At 33.9% G+C, this 19,268-nt stretch overlaps 3 protein-coding genes across 5 annotated transcripts in view; 1 reads left to right on the plus strand and 2 right to left on the minus strand.

Annotated features, from left to right (window-relative positions):
* The window catches only part of LOC125073464 (coactosin-like protein), a 32,973-nt gene extending 23,311 nt beyond the window's left edge, over window positions 1-9,662 (plus strand). For both annotated transcript variants that reach the window (XM_047684305.1, XM_047684304.1), the window contains exons 2-5: window positions 4,326-4,408; window positions 5,089-5,199; window positions 5,841-5,970; window positions 8,632-9,662. In XM_047684305.1, coding sequence (XP_047540261.1) covers window positions 4,326-4,408; window positions 5,089-5,199; window positions 5,841-5,970; window positions 8,632-8,748 — 441 coding nt within the window. In that variant the 3' untranslated portion in view covers window positions 8,749-9,662. The remainder of the gene's footprint in view (window positions 1-4,325; window positions 4,409-5,088; window positions 5,200-5,840; window positions 5,971-8,631) is intronic.
* Window positions 6,919-8,421, minus strand: LOC125073463 (origin recognition complex subunit 5). The gene has a single exon (XM_047684303.1). The coding sequence runs from the start codon at window positions 8,359-8,361 to the stop codon at window positions 6,964-6,966; it is 1,398 nt and encodes a 465-aa protein (XP_047540259.1). The 5' UTR covers window positions 8,362-8,421; the 3' UTR covers window positions 6,919-6,963.
* Window positions 9,663-10,497: 835 nt separating the features above from the next.
* On the minus strand, window positions 10,498-18,461 carry LOC125073324 (probable aminopeptidase NPEPL1). Of its 2 annotated transcripts, none has more exons than XM_047684108.1 (11): window positions 18,283-18,461; window positions 17,615-17,775; window positions 16,737-16,916; window positions 16,196-16,367; window positions 15,674-15,843; window positions 15,214-15,441; window positions 14,687-14,897; window positions 14,333-14,424; window positions 13,889-14,065; window positions 13,549-13,659; window positions 10,498-12,986 (listed from the first exon to the last, which is right to left on the minus strand). In XM_047684108.1, exons 2-11 carry the CDS (start codon window positions 17,768-17,770, stop codon window positions 12,888-12,890), a joined length of 1,596 nt encoding a protein of 531 aa, XP_047540064.1. In that variant the 5' UTR covers window positions 17,771-17,775; window positions 18,283-18,461; the 3' UTR covers window positions 10,498-12,887. The 2 variants fall into 2 exon arrangements, with proteins under 2 accessions (XP_047540064.1, XP_047540063.1); XM_047684107.1 differs by lacking the exon at window positions 18,283-18,461 and adding an exon at window positions 18,129-18,224.
* Between the last annotated feature and the right edge of the window lie 807 nt (window positions 18,462-19,268).

Below are 19,268 nucleotides of genomic sequence, written 5' to 3' on the forward strand. Positions count from 1 at the left end.
GAGAAATTTCTGTGATACACGGATTCCTGTCGAATAGAAATTGTCAATGCTAACGATCATAAATTCTTCGTTGTATTTATTTCACTTGGTCACACAGATCAGTCGTGCTATTCGTCAGAACAATCTCGTAGAAAATAATCACATATTGTCAGAAGGTGATATGCTACATTGACTGCGATAAAAGTCATATTTAAAGGATATACGTATTAAAATAGCGTATCATTGTGAGTTTCAACTTTATGTAATCGGGTCGAGTGTCATTTTACTTTTTTAAAGATTAATTATGACGATGTAAACTTAGTATTGTCAAGTATACACAATTTGTTTACAACAAATTTTCATTCTTTGTGCAAGGCCGTCTGGGCAGGTACCACAGACATTCTACCGCCGAACATCAATACCATAGACGGATATAAACGGCTTCATATAATATCACCGGGCATTTAATTTGCCGGATAAAATCAAAATGATAAAGTGGTTCGTTCCGAAAAGTTAGTATAAAGGATGACTTATAACCGACGTATATATTCGACGTTCGTATATTATACTGACTACATTAAAACCATCTGAGACACCTTTTAATTATTGGTACAAAGCTTTTAATTATTGGTATGACTTTGTGCGAACTCGTCTGGGTATGTACCATTAACATATCACATATTCAATCGTCAAACAGCAATACTTAGTATGTTGTGTCCCGGTTTTAAGGATAAGTGAGCCAGTGTACTGGCACAAGCGACTTAACATTTTCGATTCTACAATTCGAGGTCATTGGTGATGTAAGGAATGGTGAATATTTATTACGGAGCCATCGAGTGACCCATTTGTTATAAACGACAAGTTCAACATCAACATTAATATTTAAGCTAACATTTAAAAACAACATATTCATGTAATTGATACTAAAGATCAATTAGGAATCACTTTAGACTGGACAGTTCTCATTTATACCTGACAGGAAGCTTCGTAGCATACGCGTGATGTCGTGTCCTGTTACTTTACTTTTTTTACGTGATCGTTTGCGGTCTGGGTGCATAGACCAAGCAAAAAATCTTTTTTTTAATGTAATAGGTAGGTTGGTGTTAGAAATATTAACTATCCCTTATTTCGACACTGCGCCGCCAACCTTGGGAACTAAGATGTTATGTCCCTTGTGCCTGTAGTTACACTGGCTCACTTACACTTCAAAGCGGTTCATAACAATACCAAGTATTGCTGCTTGGCGGCAGAATATCTGATGATTAGGTGGTATCTACCCAGACAGGTATGCACAAAGCCCTACCAACACTACATGACATCACTATATATATTTTTATTACTCAATACCCGTTATGAATATTTAAAATTAAATAACAATAACAACAGTATTATTTTTCCAAGGAAATTTAATTAATTAACCAATAATAGTAGTCATTAAATACCATGCCCCCCATTGTAACCCTTGGCATGCGAGTTCGATACGCGCCTGACAATTTTTTCAAGGTATAAATTACAAAGTACCGACCGGAGGAATTGTCTGAATAACTCTTAGAACGTAATTGAAAAATTACACGCATGTCCATATCTTAACGATGTAAGAAAAGATCTTGCCCTAATTAGGTTCGATATCGCGACAACATGTGTTGCCGTTTTTTTATTCATTACTCTGTGTGATGGATGCCACCTCTGAACGTAATACGTTTCCTAGGACACTTACTGCTTTTGACGGGTTTTAATACGACTGTGTTTTTTTTTTAAAGTTTGACATGGAATCGTGTTTCTTTTTTATTATTTTTTTATTTTGGCTGCTTAACGACAAACTACGCCCGATTTTCTAAAAACTACACAGTTTTTATGGTTCTTTCACTGGAAAAGTCTATACATAATATAGAAAATATATGTAAAATATTAAGGTTCTGTGGACTTATAAATACTTATAATCATTGATTAGGTATTTTGAAAGGAAAATTAAAATTATTTCAAATCAAATCAAAATATACTTTATTCAAGCAGGCTTTTACAAGCACTTTTGAATCGTCATTTACAAACTATTTAAAGTAAAGCTACCACCGGTTCGGAATGTAGATTCCATCGAGATTTTAAATAAAATAAATATATAATATCGTTGCTACTTTAGATTACTTACGTTACATATAACGAAATCATGAATATTACTTTTAGTGATCAATAACGTAACAGTTCAATTTTCGAATATAAACATAATTTCTCCACCATTTTGTCCTGTTTTGACATTTCAAGATGGCTACTGGGATGGACTACGAAATTTTTTTTTATTTGTTTAGCCGAAGATCAATAGATTCACTGTTAATAGTGATATTATGTAGGCATTGATCAGAAGTTTCATAAAAAAACTACGGTGATAGCAATAAAAAAAACCTTGATAAAATATAAAAATATTTGATTGAAAAATGACACCAGATTACGGACGTAGCCGTAAAGAGACAAGGGCCACGACCCATCCATCAAGTCAAGTGCCCTTCGAAAGAAATCCTGGTGCCCCTTTATGTAAGAACTCAACAACAAAAAAACGGAATCATACTAAACTCAAATTTAAGTATTTTTAAAATGTCGTTCGTTTCAAAGTTCCGAGTCGTCGAGAACTACTTCAACAGAGTAGGGCCTGTCTTGCCCCTTTGTGCTCACCCCAGAAAAAAATTGCTTGGCATGCACCAGGTTATTTAATTATGATGGCATTGTACTTCTAATTAAAAGTTCAATTGTAAGTTTTTTAATATTATTTGATTACAATTTCAATGAAACATACATAATATAACATTTTCTCGTACCTTGATTATTAAAAAAAAACTTTAAATTAACAAAAAAGTATTACAACTTCTTGCTATTTAGTTACATTTCAAGAATGTACTTTAAACTTGATTATTTTTAAATAAAATTGTGGAAAGCGGGACTTTATAGCACAATGTCTTTGACAGGTAAATAAAATTAAAAAAAAAAAACTTCTATTTACGTTCAGTCAAAAGATTACAATCTATTTTTTAAACCTTTTTTATTCCCGAGTTCTTGACACATGGCCCTTCGATTCTAGGTACTCTTAACGATGTTAATACATGTTAATGAGTTGTATACGCAGAAAAAATAATTAGTATTCAATCTTGACGCTCGATTCAAACACAGGTTACAGGATTACTTCTGTGTATGTAACATGATATTTTTTTTTTTTTTTATTTAATTGAAAAGTATTTAGTAAAATAATTAGGAAAAGCTTCTAAAGTTCATGCAAAACCATGTATTTTACTAAAACTTTCTCCAAAACGCGCTAAATCTTCTGGTACAAATTTAATATAACGTCTCCTCAATTAGTAAATATTACTATAATTATAAGCGTCTGATAATATATGTTACCTGTTGTTTAACTTAAGTTCCTTTGCCTATATAATGTCCGTGCAAAATGGATTCAGCCACAAAATAATTATTAGAAAATTTGCGTTTTAGTAAAATTAATGGATCAAAATAACAAAAACGTAGAATTATTTAAAAATAATTACATAACGGCTTGGGTAGTTTGTACAGACATAAGTTTACGTGTAAATAAGTTGTGAGTTATGACCATTTAATATGACAAAAGATTTTAAAATAGTTTGAGGACTGTATCTATTTTACGTAACTCCGTATTCAGTTCTTGAAACGAATCATCGTAAGTACATATACATGTATACCTATATCATTTTTGACTTAGCATATATATCAGAAGCCTAATAGATATGACGTTCGTAGAGTCGTACCCTATGTGACTTATTCATGAGATTCGTTCCCACATGTAAACTTAATGATTCTAGGATTTTAATGTTGTGTTCAAATCGAAAAGGTCGTTAGTTGGTCCTTGGTTGGTTGGGTTTGGTGGCCGTTGGCGTTTGGAAGTTGGCAGTATTTAAACGCCACTGGAAACCACGTAAAGCCTTTGATCCTGCTTCGTGTCTCACACACACACATATAAGTGTCGTACACAACAGTATACACGTACACTCTTGTGTACTCCTGCGTAGTTGGTTAGTTTGAGTAATGGTTGTTTTGGCTGAAAATATCAGGAGGACGTAGTCATATTAGTGTGATGATTTAGCCACAATTTGACTAACTTTGATGTCTAAAAATGGTGTTCTTGAAATTTATTATACTTAATTCCTTTCGTGACGTATACGCTCACATATTTGGAAATTTAAACTTCAAGGGGGATTTGTATGAATTTTATCTCTACGAAGTCGATACGGGCAACTGGTTGTATGTTTTGAGGATAACTATATTGTATTAAAAATACGTGCATTGATAACTTAATTTAATTCTTTATTAACGGGGTGTTCTTGTTTCAGGTAACAATGACCACAGGGCTGGATCGAGACACGATACGCGCCGCGTACGAAGACGTTAGGTCCGATACCTCGCCCACGGAATGGTGAGACATTGATTATTATCCTTCGTAACTAGTGTAAAATATTAACCCGTAAATGCCCCACCACTGGGCTTATGCTTTCTCTCTAACGTCTCTTAAGGATTGCTTTTGTGCTGTGGATTGTCGGATACATATCTATAGAGAGTAGGTACTATTATTAAAAACATGTAAGTTTATTCAAGATGTCTTCTCTCACCGTCGAGTTTGAGATGTAATTAATTATTTATTATACAAATTATTCAAATAAAAACGAACTTGTGCTATTTTGGATTATAACTTATGATCGTCATTTAGACTGCGTGGTCGATTTCTTTGCCCGATATTCCTAACGTGACAGTTTTTAAATTTTTACTAAAAACACTTAAGCAAACTTTTTGGTGATTAATCATGATGTGTATTATACTTTTGATTGATTTCGAAGGCATACATTATAGTATAAATTTGGTCATATCATAGATTTATAAAAAGGCTATTCTAGAATCAGTCATTTTTTGTAATTGCTTTTGTAGATATTTTACGAGAACTGTACTATCTACAAAAGCAAAAAGGCGAAAAAAAAAACAACGAACTCAAAAACGGGTACAGGATTTCGTAGACCATTTTTTACATCAAAAGAACTGCGTCTAGACTAGCAACAAAACAGCGTAAGTACAGAGCAATCGCAGTAATAGTGCTTTTATTAGGGCCGTGTTCAAGTTCGACGGAGCGAGAATCGTCTGTTCGGCGCGCGGCAGCGACTTCTCCGAGTTCCGTACCCAGTTCTCTGACGATGACCGTGCTTTTGGCTACGTCAGGTGAGTACTTTTTATTTACTAGCTTTGGAACAATTTTAAATGGACAGATTAAAAAATACATCTCCTTTTTTTTAAAATATTACTAATGGTAGACGTGCAAATAAAACTCTTGGTAATATTGGTCACCACCACACATAGATTGACACACCTTACCCCCTTGATACATCGCTAACAATGACACTAAAATAACACTCTGACTTAACGGTACTCCAGAACGTCAATTAAAAATATTTGATTCTGGGCATTTGTTTTGCTTTAAGATTACACCGACAGGGCCGGACCGTAAGTTTAGGGGGCCCTGGGCTAACACAAATTAGGGGCCCACCTAAGACATGTCTGAACGTAGACTTGAATTAAATTAATTGAATGGGTTTTAATTAATTACAGGACTCGCAGGGCTGCAAATCCTACGATCTGTTCAATTTAATAAAATTATGGATTATTTTGCATTATCGTGTATTTTTGACTTTGACTTGACTTAGCTGAAGCCCAAAAAAGCCATATGGTAGATCCGGCCCTGTACACCGAGCAGCACCTTCTATTTATTTTTCTTTTATTATTATATTCTATTTTGCAAAGAACAATTCTCATGATTTTTTTTAAAATAAGGTTTATTAATAGTATTATCTTTTTTTATTCAGGTTGCAAATGGGCGATGAAATGTCGAAGCGCAAGAAATTTATGTTCGTCACTTGGGTTGGGCCCAACGTGTCAGTTATCAATCGCGCCAAAATGTCCACAGATAAAGCCATCATCAAAGATATCATTTCCGTAAGTTAAAAAAATGTCTTTTTTTATAGTTCATGATAAAACCATTAAATTAGACAACACGAAGGTTTTTATTATGCATTAAAATTATCTTTTACCTACTAAATGTGTAATTTAAAAATTATAATTCAGCTAATTACTTATTTAGCCAGCAGTTCGCGATTTGTTAAGGGAATAGTTCCTTGAGCAATAGTTTGTCCATCTGACTTTAAGAGACTAGCTACTCCGAAATAAAAAAATTTAACGACTCCGGGGCCCTAGCCCAGAGTCACGGGGCTATAAGCCACAAGATCAATGAGGCACCTTCCTTAAGTATAAATTAATCTCAATAATAACTGTACTGTCAAAAATGGATTATATATTTATACCATAGAACAACACTAGCAAAAATTACATTTAAAAAATAATAATAATATTTATTTGTAAAAAATTAAACCAAACAATTAATTAGTGACTCAGTATTAATCAATAATATTATCAAAGTATTAAGTAAATGATAATTTTTAATATTATCTATTCACCCTTCAAAAGTTTTTTATTGTACAGATAATAATTATCTTTAAGTGTATTATGAAGTCATGTCAATATTTTTCATAGCTTTAAATCTAACAACGATTACTCACGTTTTAAAGCAATTGTCAATAAAAAATTGTAATCTGAGATTATTTCTTACCAATTGTTGAGTCATAGTATTCTTGTTGCAATTCATTGATTTATATTTAGAAACAATTTAATTTAACTTGAAATTCGTATTTTTTGATTAAAATAAAAAAAAGATCCTACATATAATATTTCTTAAATAATATTTGATTTATAATTCAAATATTCCTGTCTTATTTTTTGAAGATAAGTTTTTTTTTTTTTAATTAAAAATGTGTTAAAAATCATAATTTGTCTATGGATCAATCAGGAAAAATTGTAGTTGATATAAAAAAAAGAACCTTTCTAGAAAGTTTAATTCAATACAATAAATAAAGTTACAAATAATTACAACATTCACATGAAATCATACAAATATTTCCTAACATTGAAGCCAACTGTTTGAGCGACTGCTGAGATGAAGTCGTAACCAATGATACATTTGTATTTGGAAGTATCTAAATCAATTTCTTTACTTCCCGCTATTAGTCTCAGCTCCACCAGCGTCGCTATCTGAGCTAATAAGTTACTTGTTAAACCAATCCTCTCTTCTAGAATAGCATAGAAGATCGCCAGCAACCTATCTAGAGTAAACACTTTGGGACCGAGCTGTGTGTTTAACTTCTCACTAATTTTAGCTTTTGCTCTAACATGCTGCAGTTTTTTGCGTTGTTTTCCATGATTCTTCATAAATAATCGTTTGTCTTCCTTGGGAGGGTTGTAACTTGCTAAATATGCGGCTATTAATAGATATTTTGCATAATATGGCAATTCGAAGCTTTGTGCAAATGTTTTTGTTGACAGTAATTCTTCTTTCAGTATGTTGTCGAAATTGTATCTCTGTGGTTGTGCCTCGTCGCTGTTTTCTTTGCCCGGAGATTGTGCCTGAGTTGGTGTTTTTGTTGTATTTATTCTTAAATAGAGTAATTCTAAACTTGTCTTTAATATAGGAGCGATATGCCGCCAAAGTTTTGAGAGATCGTTTGGCTTGATTTCATTCTTTATGATTGGTTCGCAATATTTTACAAAATTGACTCTTGCCATGTGTTGTAATTCAATTAAATCTCGACACGGTCGGTAGAATACGCTCAAGAATGCATTAAGAAAGTTTGCGAACAACTCTGGTCTCTCCAGTTCTTCTTTAATATCAGAACCAAAGTCATTATTAGTCGTTAAGTAACGCACGAATGACTTTTGGCTAAGAAATATTATTTTAAACAGTTCCTCTTTGTTATAATTTGGAAAATAAAGTTTGATTGGTTCTCTAACACCAATTTTAAAATAGAAATTATCATATATAAGATGTGTTACAAAAATAGAGCAAATATTGAGATTGCTAAATTCGCGTAATCGTAAAAGCGTGGATATTATATTTTGATCGATATTCCGAAGTCTTTCCGCTCGATCGAGCACGAGAACGATGGGTTCATAGTTATTTTGTTGGTTGCCTAATGTGTTAAGATTATTCACTAATTCCCACAAAGAATCGCATTTTACGTCCATATAATCGTCACTTAGTCCAGCGAGAATCGATTCGTACAAAATTTTCGGTGAATAACACTCAATACAGTCTATAAAAACATGTTTGTAGTTCAAATATTGTAAAACTGTTGTTAAACACAAACTTTTGCCTGTAGCCATACTCCCGCTAACAAACAAACTTGCCGGCAAAGGTTCGTCACTTTCACCCAAAAGATCTAGCAGATTATTAAGCTGATCTTCTCTGCAAGGTAGTTTGTTATACATTTCCTCCATGGTTAATTCAATTAATTAAATATAATATAAATATAAAAATCTTAGTATAACCACATCGTAATTGCAAAGTTACCAACGAAATCAAAAATGACAGCTGTCAAATTCAGAACTCCAATTGGAGGGAAACGGTTATTAATGGCTATGAAAAGGAACGTAACGTTTCGTTTCATGTTCGGTCTGGTTAAAATAAATAAGTACGGTCTTGCTACGTCTATTTTAACACACCGACAAAAATAGAAAATATAATTGATATTTTTTTATTATTTACAGAATTTTGCAGTGGAACTTCAATTGGAGAGTCAAGCTGAAATAGACATTGATCAATTCAAAGAAGCTCTAAACAGGGCGGGTGGTGCCAACTATGGTACTGGTATCAGGGATTTATGAATTAAAAAATGATAAGCTAAATTACCTTACCACAAATAACAAATTGCGAATAACTTAACAATACCTTTCTCTTGCCCGTACATTTGATTTAAGGGTGTGCCAAAAATACGGACGAAATAATGATGGCATAAAAGCTAATCATTTTAACATTATTTATTACTTACATCATCATACAAGATTAACTTACATAGCTTTTACAATGTGTAAATATTTGGCGAGAGTTGAACTTCCTATCACGTATTGTTAAGATATTTGTGTAAGGTATTTTTTAATTCAAGTCAAAAGTGGCATATTCAGAAAATTTTTAGTAGAATAATCATAAAGGAATAAAATTTTTGTAATGTTTTATATTTATATGATATAAATTAAAACTTCCATTATATTTTGTAACAATATATTGTGTGACAATATATTTTAATGAATCGTAAATAAGTATTCTTGACAGTACATTATCTGACTGAACAACTTACGTCTTGCCCTAATAAAATAATATCGCTGCATCTTGCCCTTATATTTTTTTAATATCTTTTGACACTTAGTGTTTATTTTTATATCTTTAAATTTCATAGTTTTTTCGTATCAGTCAGTAACAAAGAAATTACAATTTATTTTTTTGATTATGATGAAGATCTATTTATTTTTTAATCGATTTTAAGGAATATTTTTAATCTTGGACTGATTTTCAAAATAGAAAAACTTAGTTTAATGGCAGGGTGCAATATGTTCTAAGAAAATAAGATTACCGCCAAAATGTTTGCTATTGTTGCCATGTATAAGGCAAATGGTGCATTTATTTTTTGTCTACATTTGTATACAAACATTCAAAATTTTAATGCTTTTATATACATTGACTAGTATTATATCGCCCTACATAATTATTGATGACTGGTAAATACAATTAACCAAACAAAATATTTTTTTATTGTTTTATTTCGACCCCGTCCTGATCAAGTATTTATTTAATAATGTTGTCTTAGATTTTCGCGATTATTACACATTGCAATAAAACTAGTTTTTAAAGGATTTAATCGCGTATATTAATTATTTTAACATCCCGACGTTTCGAGCACTTTCTGAGCAGACAGTCTGCCCGTGACCACGAACACTGCAGCTAGTTTTATTTCAATATTTATTTAATTCTTTCCTAAAAGTGTTGTTATAATATATAAAACAGTTTGCCTAAAGGTGAATTTTATTTGATAAAATAAACGAGATAAATTATTATAATTTATTTAGCACATGGTTAAAGTTTTAGACAATGTTGTGTAAGTATTGTTTCTTTATTTTTTGAATTAATAATAAAAATATATACATGAAGGTTCTATTTAAACAAATAATTCTCAGTCATAATTATTCAGAACGATTATATATGGTTTAAAATTTGAATTCAATTTATTTTAAGCCAAAGATAATGTAAATAAAAAAGACAATATTAAATATGAATTTATTGATAAGAGTAATAATATATCGACTTGTATTATGCATTATAATATTGAACAGAAAAATAATTCAGAAAGACATTTTCATTGGTATTACAAAGCACAAAAAGTAATAAAAAATAAAATTAAATAATTTCCTGTATCAAAAATAAACATTCAAAATAAATGCTTACAGAAGTCGTCCTTTACCCAAACAACAATCATCGGCTACAAAAATGTCACCAAGTTAAAACCATTTGGTGCACCATAGAAATTATTAATGGCTTTATATAAATGAATCGTAGTTTTTCCAGTTTGTTTTCTTTTTTTAAAAACCCGAATTAAAATACCTTCTTAGCTTACAAATTATTTATTTATTGCTTAAATCGATTTCTGATTTTCTACATTAATATAAAAATCAATTACTTGAACTAAATTAATTTAAATCATAATTATTGGCGTAGCTGGAGCGTTATACTTGTAAATCGGACTTAAATTTGTGTCTTCACCTGAACAAAATAGTTTTATACAAAATTTTATTTCAGAGACCTTTCCTTTATATCAAAATTTAGTTTGAATGTAGTACTTCAAAGTCTCATGCTATGTTATTTTCACTTTTTTCCGACCGCGGATTCGTCTGCCTGTTGTGCTGGTGTTACGTTATAAGTCTATACCCCAATACAACGAGTGTGTAAAAATGTCATGATGATCAGTCAGACCAGTTAGGATTGACATAGGAATATTACAAATTTCAAAACAGTTCTTGGGGTCAATTCTAATAACTAAACGGTTTTGAACGTTCCCGACTCTATTTCGATCCAACTTCAATTATTCCTTACAAAAAAATAACCTCAGTTTCGTCGTAACTGAGGACCGATTCTCATAATCCAAATTTGACCGAACCGCAGCTGGAGCTTTGCGTTAGTTGAATAGGAAAACGGCTGAACGATAACTATCGTTTCGATTCGATTAAGTGTCAATTTATTAGCAGAACAGCCACCCTGTTAATTACAAAGTGTGACCTTTTCCGTATCGAAATGTCAGCACTACACCCAAAAGATTGCTACGCCAATAACATTGATCACTTTAATAATTAATCTAAAAGCATATCCTATTCATAGCTACATCTGCTAAACGATTCAAGGCGATTAGTAATTATTTGAACACATCTGTTATTTTGGTAAGATATTCTCAGTTTGATGTTAATTTCTACCCGACTACGTCTTAATTAAGGGAGGTAATGTAACCATTATTGCTATACATTATTTGTAAATTACGCGCGATCTAAATTGGCCGGCCTGAAGTTAGGCTCGCCGATTCATGGATGTAAAAGTGTATAAAATAACAAAAATCGACTACTTTTGCCTGATTTCCGACCGACCAACATGGAAAACGCTTACATCTGATACTAAACAGTACTAATATGTTTATTTATGTACATACTATGTACTCAACAGTCGGGATATTTTAATAATAATTTTAGTATACCTATATCAGCTATGGCATATTTAATCTGTGAAAACTATTTAATCTATGTACTATAATTATTAGATTCACCAACAAGCACTTTATTACTTACAAAATGATTACATATATAACAATTTTAAACAATGAATAATGATTAGTTTACCATTTATATTTTAAACAATAATACCTATTATGATATTGTTTGCTTGTATATATTGTATATAGTATAATATATCAGATGACAAAATATATTTTTAATATACAATTTCAAACTATTAACAGTAGATATCAGATCAAAACATAATTTGATAAATAGTTTCGTAGTAGCGTCGGTACATCCGTAGTGTTTAATACTATTGAAAAGGAAACCAATTATAAATTACAGATGAATAATATCTTGTATAAAAGTATGTTGCCAAAATGATATTACGAAAACATAACGAAAGAGATATACTAAAAGAGACGTTAATAATTGATTTAACTTCATAGCTTTACAATACTGGGATATACACAAGTTTGTTTTAAACTAAAAATTAAATATTTAAAAATTTCTTCGTTACATTTTAGATATTAAAAACTTCACTAGCTGTATTTTACATAACACTATTGAATCATTGAGTTCTTGTACTTGTCAAACTAGCTATTTATACGAACATATAATAATATACTATCAAACTTTTTATACTTCTAGTATTCTATAGATTTCAGACTATCGAGTCTGAATGATAATTCATATTATACTGATGGGTTCCGGTCAGTGGTGGAATAAGAAGGAATTATTGTGTGCAAGTGTGTTATGCATCACAGCCTGTGTTTGCATTATTGTACCTGTGTTGCACATGTGCAAACGCTATTCCTTAACTCTCATAATTTAATGGAATAGCCATCAGAAATAACCAGAGAGAGCAGTTATAGGACTAATGGCTTAACGCTGTCAAATTCCAAAATGCAGACTGTTTCTGAGAATTCTAAACAGAAATATACAAAAATTAGCCACGGGTAAATTACGGCAGACAGAAAACAAATGTTACTGATCAAGTGTCTTTGAAAATTAGCAAAAATGTATTCAAAAAAAAAACTTCAGAAACGACAAAAAAATTCGATAGTACATTACGGTTAGGTGATTTTTAATTCTATAAGTAGATGTTAGATCTTACATATTTCATATTGCTCATTAGTTCATAATACCATCCTAGCTAACAGCTTAGTGTACTATAAGCCGCGCACTTGATAGGTGGTGAGCTTGTACTTTCGTCAGTTGTTCGGACTGAGAGCTTGCAGCAAGCGACTGCGGGTCATGGACCCGAAGAGCACGGTGAGGAGAGCCACCCCATATCCTGTTGCACGTTCACCCTGTAATATAAAAAAGTTGTTTATATATAACTAATAATAAAAATTATTAATAGATATGGCATATTTATACCCAAATCAAATGGTAGGAAGTATGAACATAAATACTTTGACCTTGAATTAACTATATATATGTATATATCTTAGTTTAAGTAGGGTGACAGGCAAATGAGCCACTTGATGGTAAGTGATCACCAATACCCAGTAGACATTGGCGCTTTAAATTACCAATTCAATACATCGCCAATGCGTCACCAACTTTGGGAACTGAGATGTTACGTCCCTTGTGCCTGTAGTTACAGTCTGTCATATACATTATATTATTATTATTGTATTTTGTATTCGGATCTTTGGAAGTAAAATAAATGTGTTATATTATAAAGAGAGATATAATATAGTAGAGCTAATAGCAAATATCACTGAATGTGTAAATTAGGTTAGCATGCATGGGAATACAGTATATACATCTTGTATAGATGATGAAGAGCAGGTGGGATGGTGGGTTATTATTTAAATAAATTATTATTAATTTATATAAGGGTCTAGGGTTTAAATTGGTACTTACGCAGTGGGCAGGCGCCGCCATGTCGACGTGCAGCCACTGACCGGGGAAGTCGAACCCGAGGTGCGCCAACACGAACAGCGCCGCGCACGACGGCTGGGCGTTGTTGCGGTCCTGGGGACATCGAGCAGCTGACTGTTACTCCTTGCAAATATGTATCAATGAAGCCAAATAAAATCATTACTTTGATAGTTTTAAATAACAAAAGGTCTGTACTAGGATGAAAATTCAGTGAACTAAGTTGTGACTTGATAATTGTTATGAAGAAATAATTTTACAAAAACCGGACTATTGATTCCATCGTCCCAGTACAACAAAGTCTTATCTATCGCAGGCTGCTCACCGCGACGCTGTTCTTCATGTCGGCGACGGCGCTGCTGAACTCGGAGAAGTGCAGCTCGGGCGCGAAGGGCAGCGCGTGCGCCAGGTCGCCCGCCAGCAGCCCGGCGCGCACGCAGCGCTGCTCCAGCGCGCTGGCGTTGCTCACCACCGCCGCGTGGTACTTGCCGGTCGCCGTGCCCTGCCACGTCACACGCGTCATATATTATACATATATTGTATATTTAATGGTTTAATTGTTTATGAAATTGAGATAATAGTATTCTTTATTTATGAAGGATTCTGAGAATACTAACATTTAAAATTAAAATACAAGTCAGTCAGTCAAGTAAACAGCTATTTCGATAAATGAGCGATTACTGTTTCATATTCGAAATAATAACCTTATTTCAGTTTATTCAATGTTTTGTTTTAGTATGTTTAATATATATCATCCGGTCAGTGGTACCTGAGCTCCAGTGAGAGTGGCTACGTCCACTATGGTATCAGCCTTAAGATCTCTCTGAGCATACACCACACCATCACTCAGCACTAGACGACCTGAAAATTATATAAACAAATTAAATCAATAGCCCCATATAAGTTTTCTCTCGAGGAAAATGTTAAAGGCAAATTGGCAGATTTCTCCATAATTAAGGGGGAATTAAGATGTACATGCTGTTTTTAGAAAAGCTAAGAAAAACTAAATTTGAGGAAGGAAAGGTTAAGAAATAAAAAATAACTTCTCAAGTGTACAATAAAACTCTAGGGATTCGTAATCGACAATTCGTAAATCTAGTGAGGGCGAGCCTCGCATACGCACCCTCGGCGTCCGTGTTGTTGATCTCGACGGAGCGGCCCGAGTAGAGGCGGTGCACGTCGTCGGGGCGCGTGGCGCGCGGGCCCACGGCGTTCTCGGCGAGGCACAGCACGGCGTGCAGCGCGCAGCGCGGGCCCGCGCGCACGGCCGCCGCGAACGCGCCCAGCACGCCCGCCGCGCCGCCGCAGTCGCCCTTCATGCCCACCATGGCCGTCTGCGGGCGCGTGAACGTTAGCTTGTACGATACGGTGTAGCCACATATCATGATCTACCGCCGAGCTGCTGTACTTAGTACTGTCATGTTCCGGGTTGAGGGGTGAGGGAGCCTGTGTAACTACGGGCACAAGGGACGTAACATCTTAGCTCTCAATATTGGTGACGCATTGGCGATGTAACGAATGGTTAAATACTTCCTAGTGCTAATTTCTATGGGTGGTGGTGCCCATTTACCATCAAGTTCCACATTGGCCCACTGACCACAGTGGATGGATTATGTTTTATTCCAAAAAGTATAAATTAATAACGCTCACCCTTGCCTTGATGCTCAGACCGCCGGTGTCGTACACGATGCCCTTGCCCACCCACGCCACGGTCTCGGTGGCGCCGGGCGCGACGTAGGACAGCACCACCAGAGCGGGAGGGCACGCTGCAGCTTTACCCACCCCGTACAGTCCACCCATACCGCGCTCCTTCAGCTCCTCGCCACGGATGATAGTCGGCTCCGCTATGTCCAGATCCTTGGCGACTTTGCAGGCTTCCTTGATAAAAGAAACAGGCCATAAATTCTATAATAATGTTATAATGGCCATTGGAATTAAAGCATTGAAATTATTTTGGGGTGGTGGTTAATACTTTTTCCACCAGGGCCTTTTTTGTACTTAAGACGGGGCTGTAAGTACGCATTTACCTAGTCCTTGTTACTGTCTAACCAACATGAATATTTTTAATCAAAAGTTTGTCATAGATGTTCAAGAGAACAAAATAAAATACCTCTATGAAAGCATCAACATCCATAATATTAGCCGGCGTGTCCGTGATACGCGCAGCAAGTCGAGTCGCATCCGCTACATCTTGTATTGTACTCAACTCCTCACTGGACAGGGTGGTTTCCAGAAGCACTGGGTCGAGAGGACCAATATCTTCGTCCTCAGAGTCTCCCTCTAAAATGTATATATTGTTATTACACATATATGACAAGACAATGCTGAAGTTCTACTTTTCAATCCAGTGGTAGCTTGACACTTAATACAACACTGCAACATGACAGTTAAAAGTGCTGTTAGGACCCTACTTGAAAAGAGAATATTTTGATTTTGAATTTAATGAGAGTAATTTTGTAAATAGGATATTCATATAAATAATAATAAAAGTTGATTTAAGATTCAGCTTTGAAATTGAAGTGGCAATAACATGAATAAATATTTTGAAAAATTAAAAAACAATGTTGTAGTTGATGTTGGCCCAATATTGGTCTATGGGTGGCTTAGACGAGTCGCGGTAGGAGGAGCTCACCGGGCTGCGCGATGTGTATCTCCACGGTGAGCGTGCGGCGCGCGGGCGCGGGGGTGGGCGCGGGAGCGGGCGCGACGGGCAGCGCGCCGGGCCCCGAGCGCGCGCTGTACAGCGGCACGGCACGCGCGATGGCCACGGCGCTCGCCAGCACGTCGCGCTTGCGGCACACCAGCTGAACGACACACGCATACATTACACCTCCCATTTAATGAAAACAAACTCCAGTAAAAATACATTAAATTGTCACTTATATACAAATATATGATTGTATTTAGTATCGAGATACTAAAGAACCAGTAGTCAAGTTGGATGGCCAAGCTTGGATGGATAGAACAATTGGATTTTAACTACAGATCATAGACTCAATTTTGAGCAAGCTTAAATGGTTTTCTTTTGCATACATCTAGTGACTGACTGCAAAGGAAAACATTATGGATGTAATTCTACCACATGATGGAATAAGCTCAAATTTTCTTATTAAGGAAAAGAGCCTGTGCCCAGCAATGATAGTTAAGAGTACATCATGTTATTTTCTACTCACCACAACAGATTCGTCACCAGTAGATCGAATAGCAGTCCGGATTAGCTTGGAGAGGGCGTGCGAGCGCGATGGGGCAGCGTGTCGCGAGCGCCGCGGAGGGAGCAGTCCCAGTGCAGCTCCACGTGGCCATAGCTCACAGATTTCACCAGGCGAAGCTACACTTAGACCTCTACGCCATACCTGTTCAAAACATAAAAATTAGAAATCAGTCCCCATAATAAAAGGAAAGCATTTTTTAATCAACATCACGTTTTTTCTCAAATTTTACTTGGAAACTTACAATAATCAGCTCATTAAAGATACTCTTCCCTCTAACAAAACCAATTATAGGAACAACAGGGTAATCTTACTATTTATTTGTCTTCAAAATTCATTTGATTTTGTAATTGAGAGTACTTAACTCTCCTGATTTCTATATCCTACATGACATTAAGGTAATAACTGTGCCCCTTTGGCCAAACTAAAAGCCATTAATATACTGTGCAACCAGTCTATTATTAAAATAATAACTTAGAAGATGACAGGCTCGAAGTTCAGGGAAGATCTGCTGATGTTCAGTAAAAATATAATGCCAAAATTTATAAAAATAAAATGCACAGGCAACTGTGCGCCTGTGGATGTTGTAAATTAAATTTAAAAAAAAAATTATAAAATCCTAAATTTAAAAAAACAAAATCTGGTCTGTTTCTCAGCTTCCAATACATAATATATAAGAATGTTTTTATTATTTAACTATATTTTTTATCTGCAGTACTATCATAGTATATGTATAATTTAAATAAAAATCATATTCTGCTGTGCAACATGAAATATTTAATTTAATACATTTTCTAATTCTGCCAAATCAATATGATAACTTTTATGTACTAAGTACAAACCTCTTCAGAGACTCTTGGCTCGAGTTTGCACCGAACATCCTGCCAGCTGAGAGCTGAGAGGTGGGTACTGAGCCCTACAAAAAACACTGGTTTCTGTTCAGGGTCCGATGCACTGAGACCCCATTTGAACTTGATACTGACGGGTGCGGTCGACATTCTAACTGCAAAGATTAAATTTCTTTTTATTCCTGAAGCTATGATATGACACATTTAACTGTTCAAAAAAATCATTATCATTGCAGTATTGTCTCGTAAAAGCGGCAGTATATAGTTTTAATGATAAAGAGTATATATTATGAGGAGAAATATAATTTATCGTCTTTTTTCTACTGCTTTGTTGATTTTTATGTTCGATAGGTTATAAAATCTAACATCGTTCGAGACATTTATCATTATAATTGTAATAAAATTATAGAAATGCGTTTAACCTCATTTTGTATCAGGCAATAACGAATATATATGATATTAGATGTTAATGCTTAAGCCGATAAAAATAACTCTATAGGTCAATCACCTGCGAATTGCAACAAAGAGCGTCGATATGTAACTGCATTATTTGCAATCAAATTAATCAACATTATAACTTATATAAGACTTTTACATGTCAATATTCAAAACAAACAAGATAAATATAAGTAAAACGAACCGCTAACTTTCAAATGGCTTACCGCTTACGATCGTCGATCCGCCCACTTTGGTTTAATTTAATACACGTATTTGACACCTAAGCACCTTTTATTCCAAACATGAGGCGTAACTTAAGTAAATAATGCAAAAAGATATATTTTTATTAAATAAAGTTAAGAATTAAGCTTTCTTTTGGTCTAATTAACTTGCCAAATCATTGTTTCGTTTCATGTTATAAATGCGTTCAGAAATTAGAAAACTTAAAAAATTTCATATTGCTAAGAATTATGAGATTTAAAAAACGTTGATTTAATAACATTTTGTATAAAATCTTACATAATTAATTAATATATTTACTTTATTATTTATATACTTTATTATATTTACTTTACTATATTAGATTTTAACGATTTATGCGTTAATGTCGGTTCTACCTTGATTTAAAGATTTCTGAACGAATATATTTTTCGTATTTTTAAAACAGACGAATATTTAATATTAACAATTAATTAAAAGGTAGATTAATATACCATAGTTTTCCTAATTAATATTATTAGTTAATATGTAGATTTCACTTTATTCATCGAGGAATGTTTGACATGTTTCGGAAAGATTCACAGTTGACGTTATATCATTATGGATGTGTCCGCTTATGACTATTGACGGTAGGAAAAAGTCTTCCCGAAACCTATCAGTAATTTACATTTAATATGTAAATTTAAAAACAATTATTAATTTGTTTGCTCATATATAAAAAGGTATATAATTTTGAATAAGATTACACAGAAAATAATAAGCGTGGAATTAGTGTTCGTTGATTATCATACTGGATATAACATTTAATTTATTAATGTTTATCATTGATGTAAAAGAGTACGGAGTTTCTTGTCGATTCTTTTGGAACCGAGGTTAGTAACAAAATAAAATAATTTTGTAAAAAGTGCTCGTAAGACGGGATTGGAACAAAGTTTATTTTTGATTTTCATTCCTTGATAGATAGCATCAGTGAATCTGCTATAATTGATAA

Source organism: Vanessa atalanta, chromosome 24, assembly GCF_905147765.1.
Source record: "Vanessa atalanta chromosome 24, ilVanAtal1.2, whole genome shotgun sequence".
Taxonomy (NCBI): domain Eukaryota; kingdom Metazoa; phylum Arthropoda; class Insecta; order Lepidoptera; family Nymphalidae; genus Vanessa; species Vanessa atalanta.

Coding starts and splice junctions, on each gene's coding strand:
- LOC125073324 (XM_047684107.1), bottom strand. CDS start 18,192: ATGTTGATTAATTTGATTGCAAATAATGCAGTTACATATCGACGCTCT. Junction 16,917..17,614: donor AGCCAAGAGTCTCTGAAGAG/GTTTGTACTTAG, acceptor TGTTTTGAACAG/GTATGGCGTAGAGGTCTAAG. Junction 15,442..15,673: donor ATGTTGATGCTTTCATAGAG/GTATTTTATTTT, acceptor TCTTTTATCAAG/GAAGCCTGCAAAGTCGCCAA.
- LOC125073463 (XM_047684303.1), bottom strand. CDS start 8,361: ATGGAGGAAATGTATAACAAACTACCTTGCAGAGAAGATCAGCTTAAT.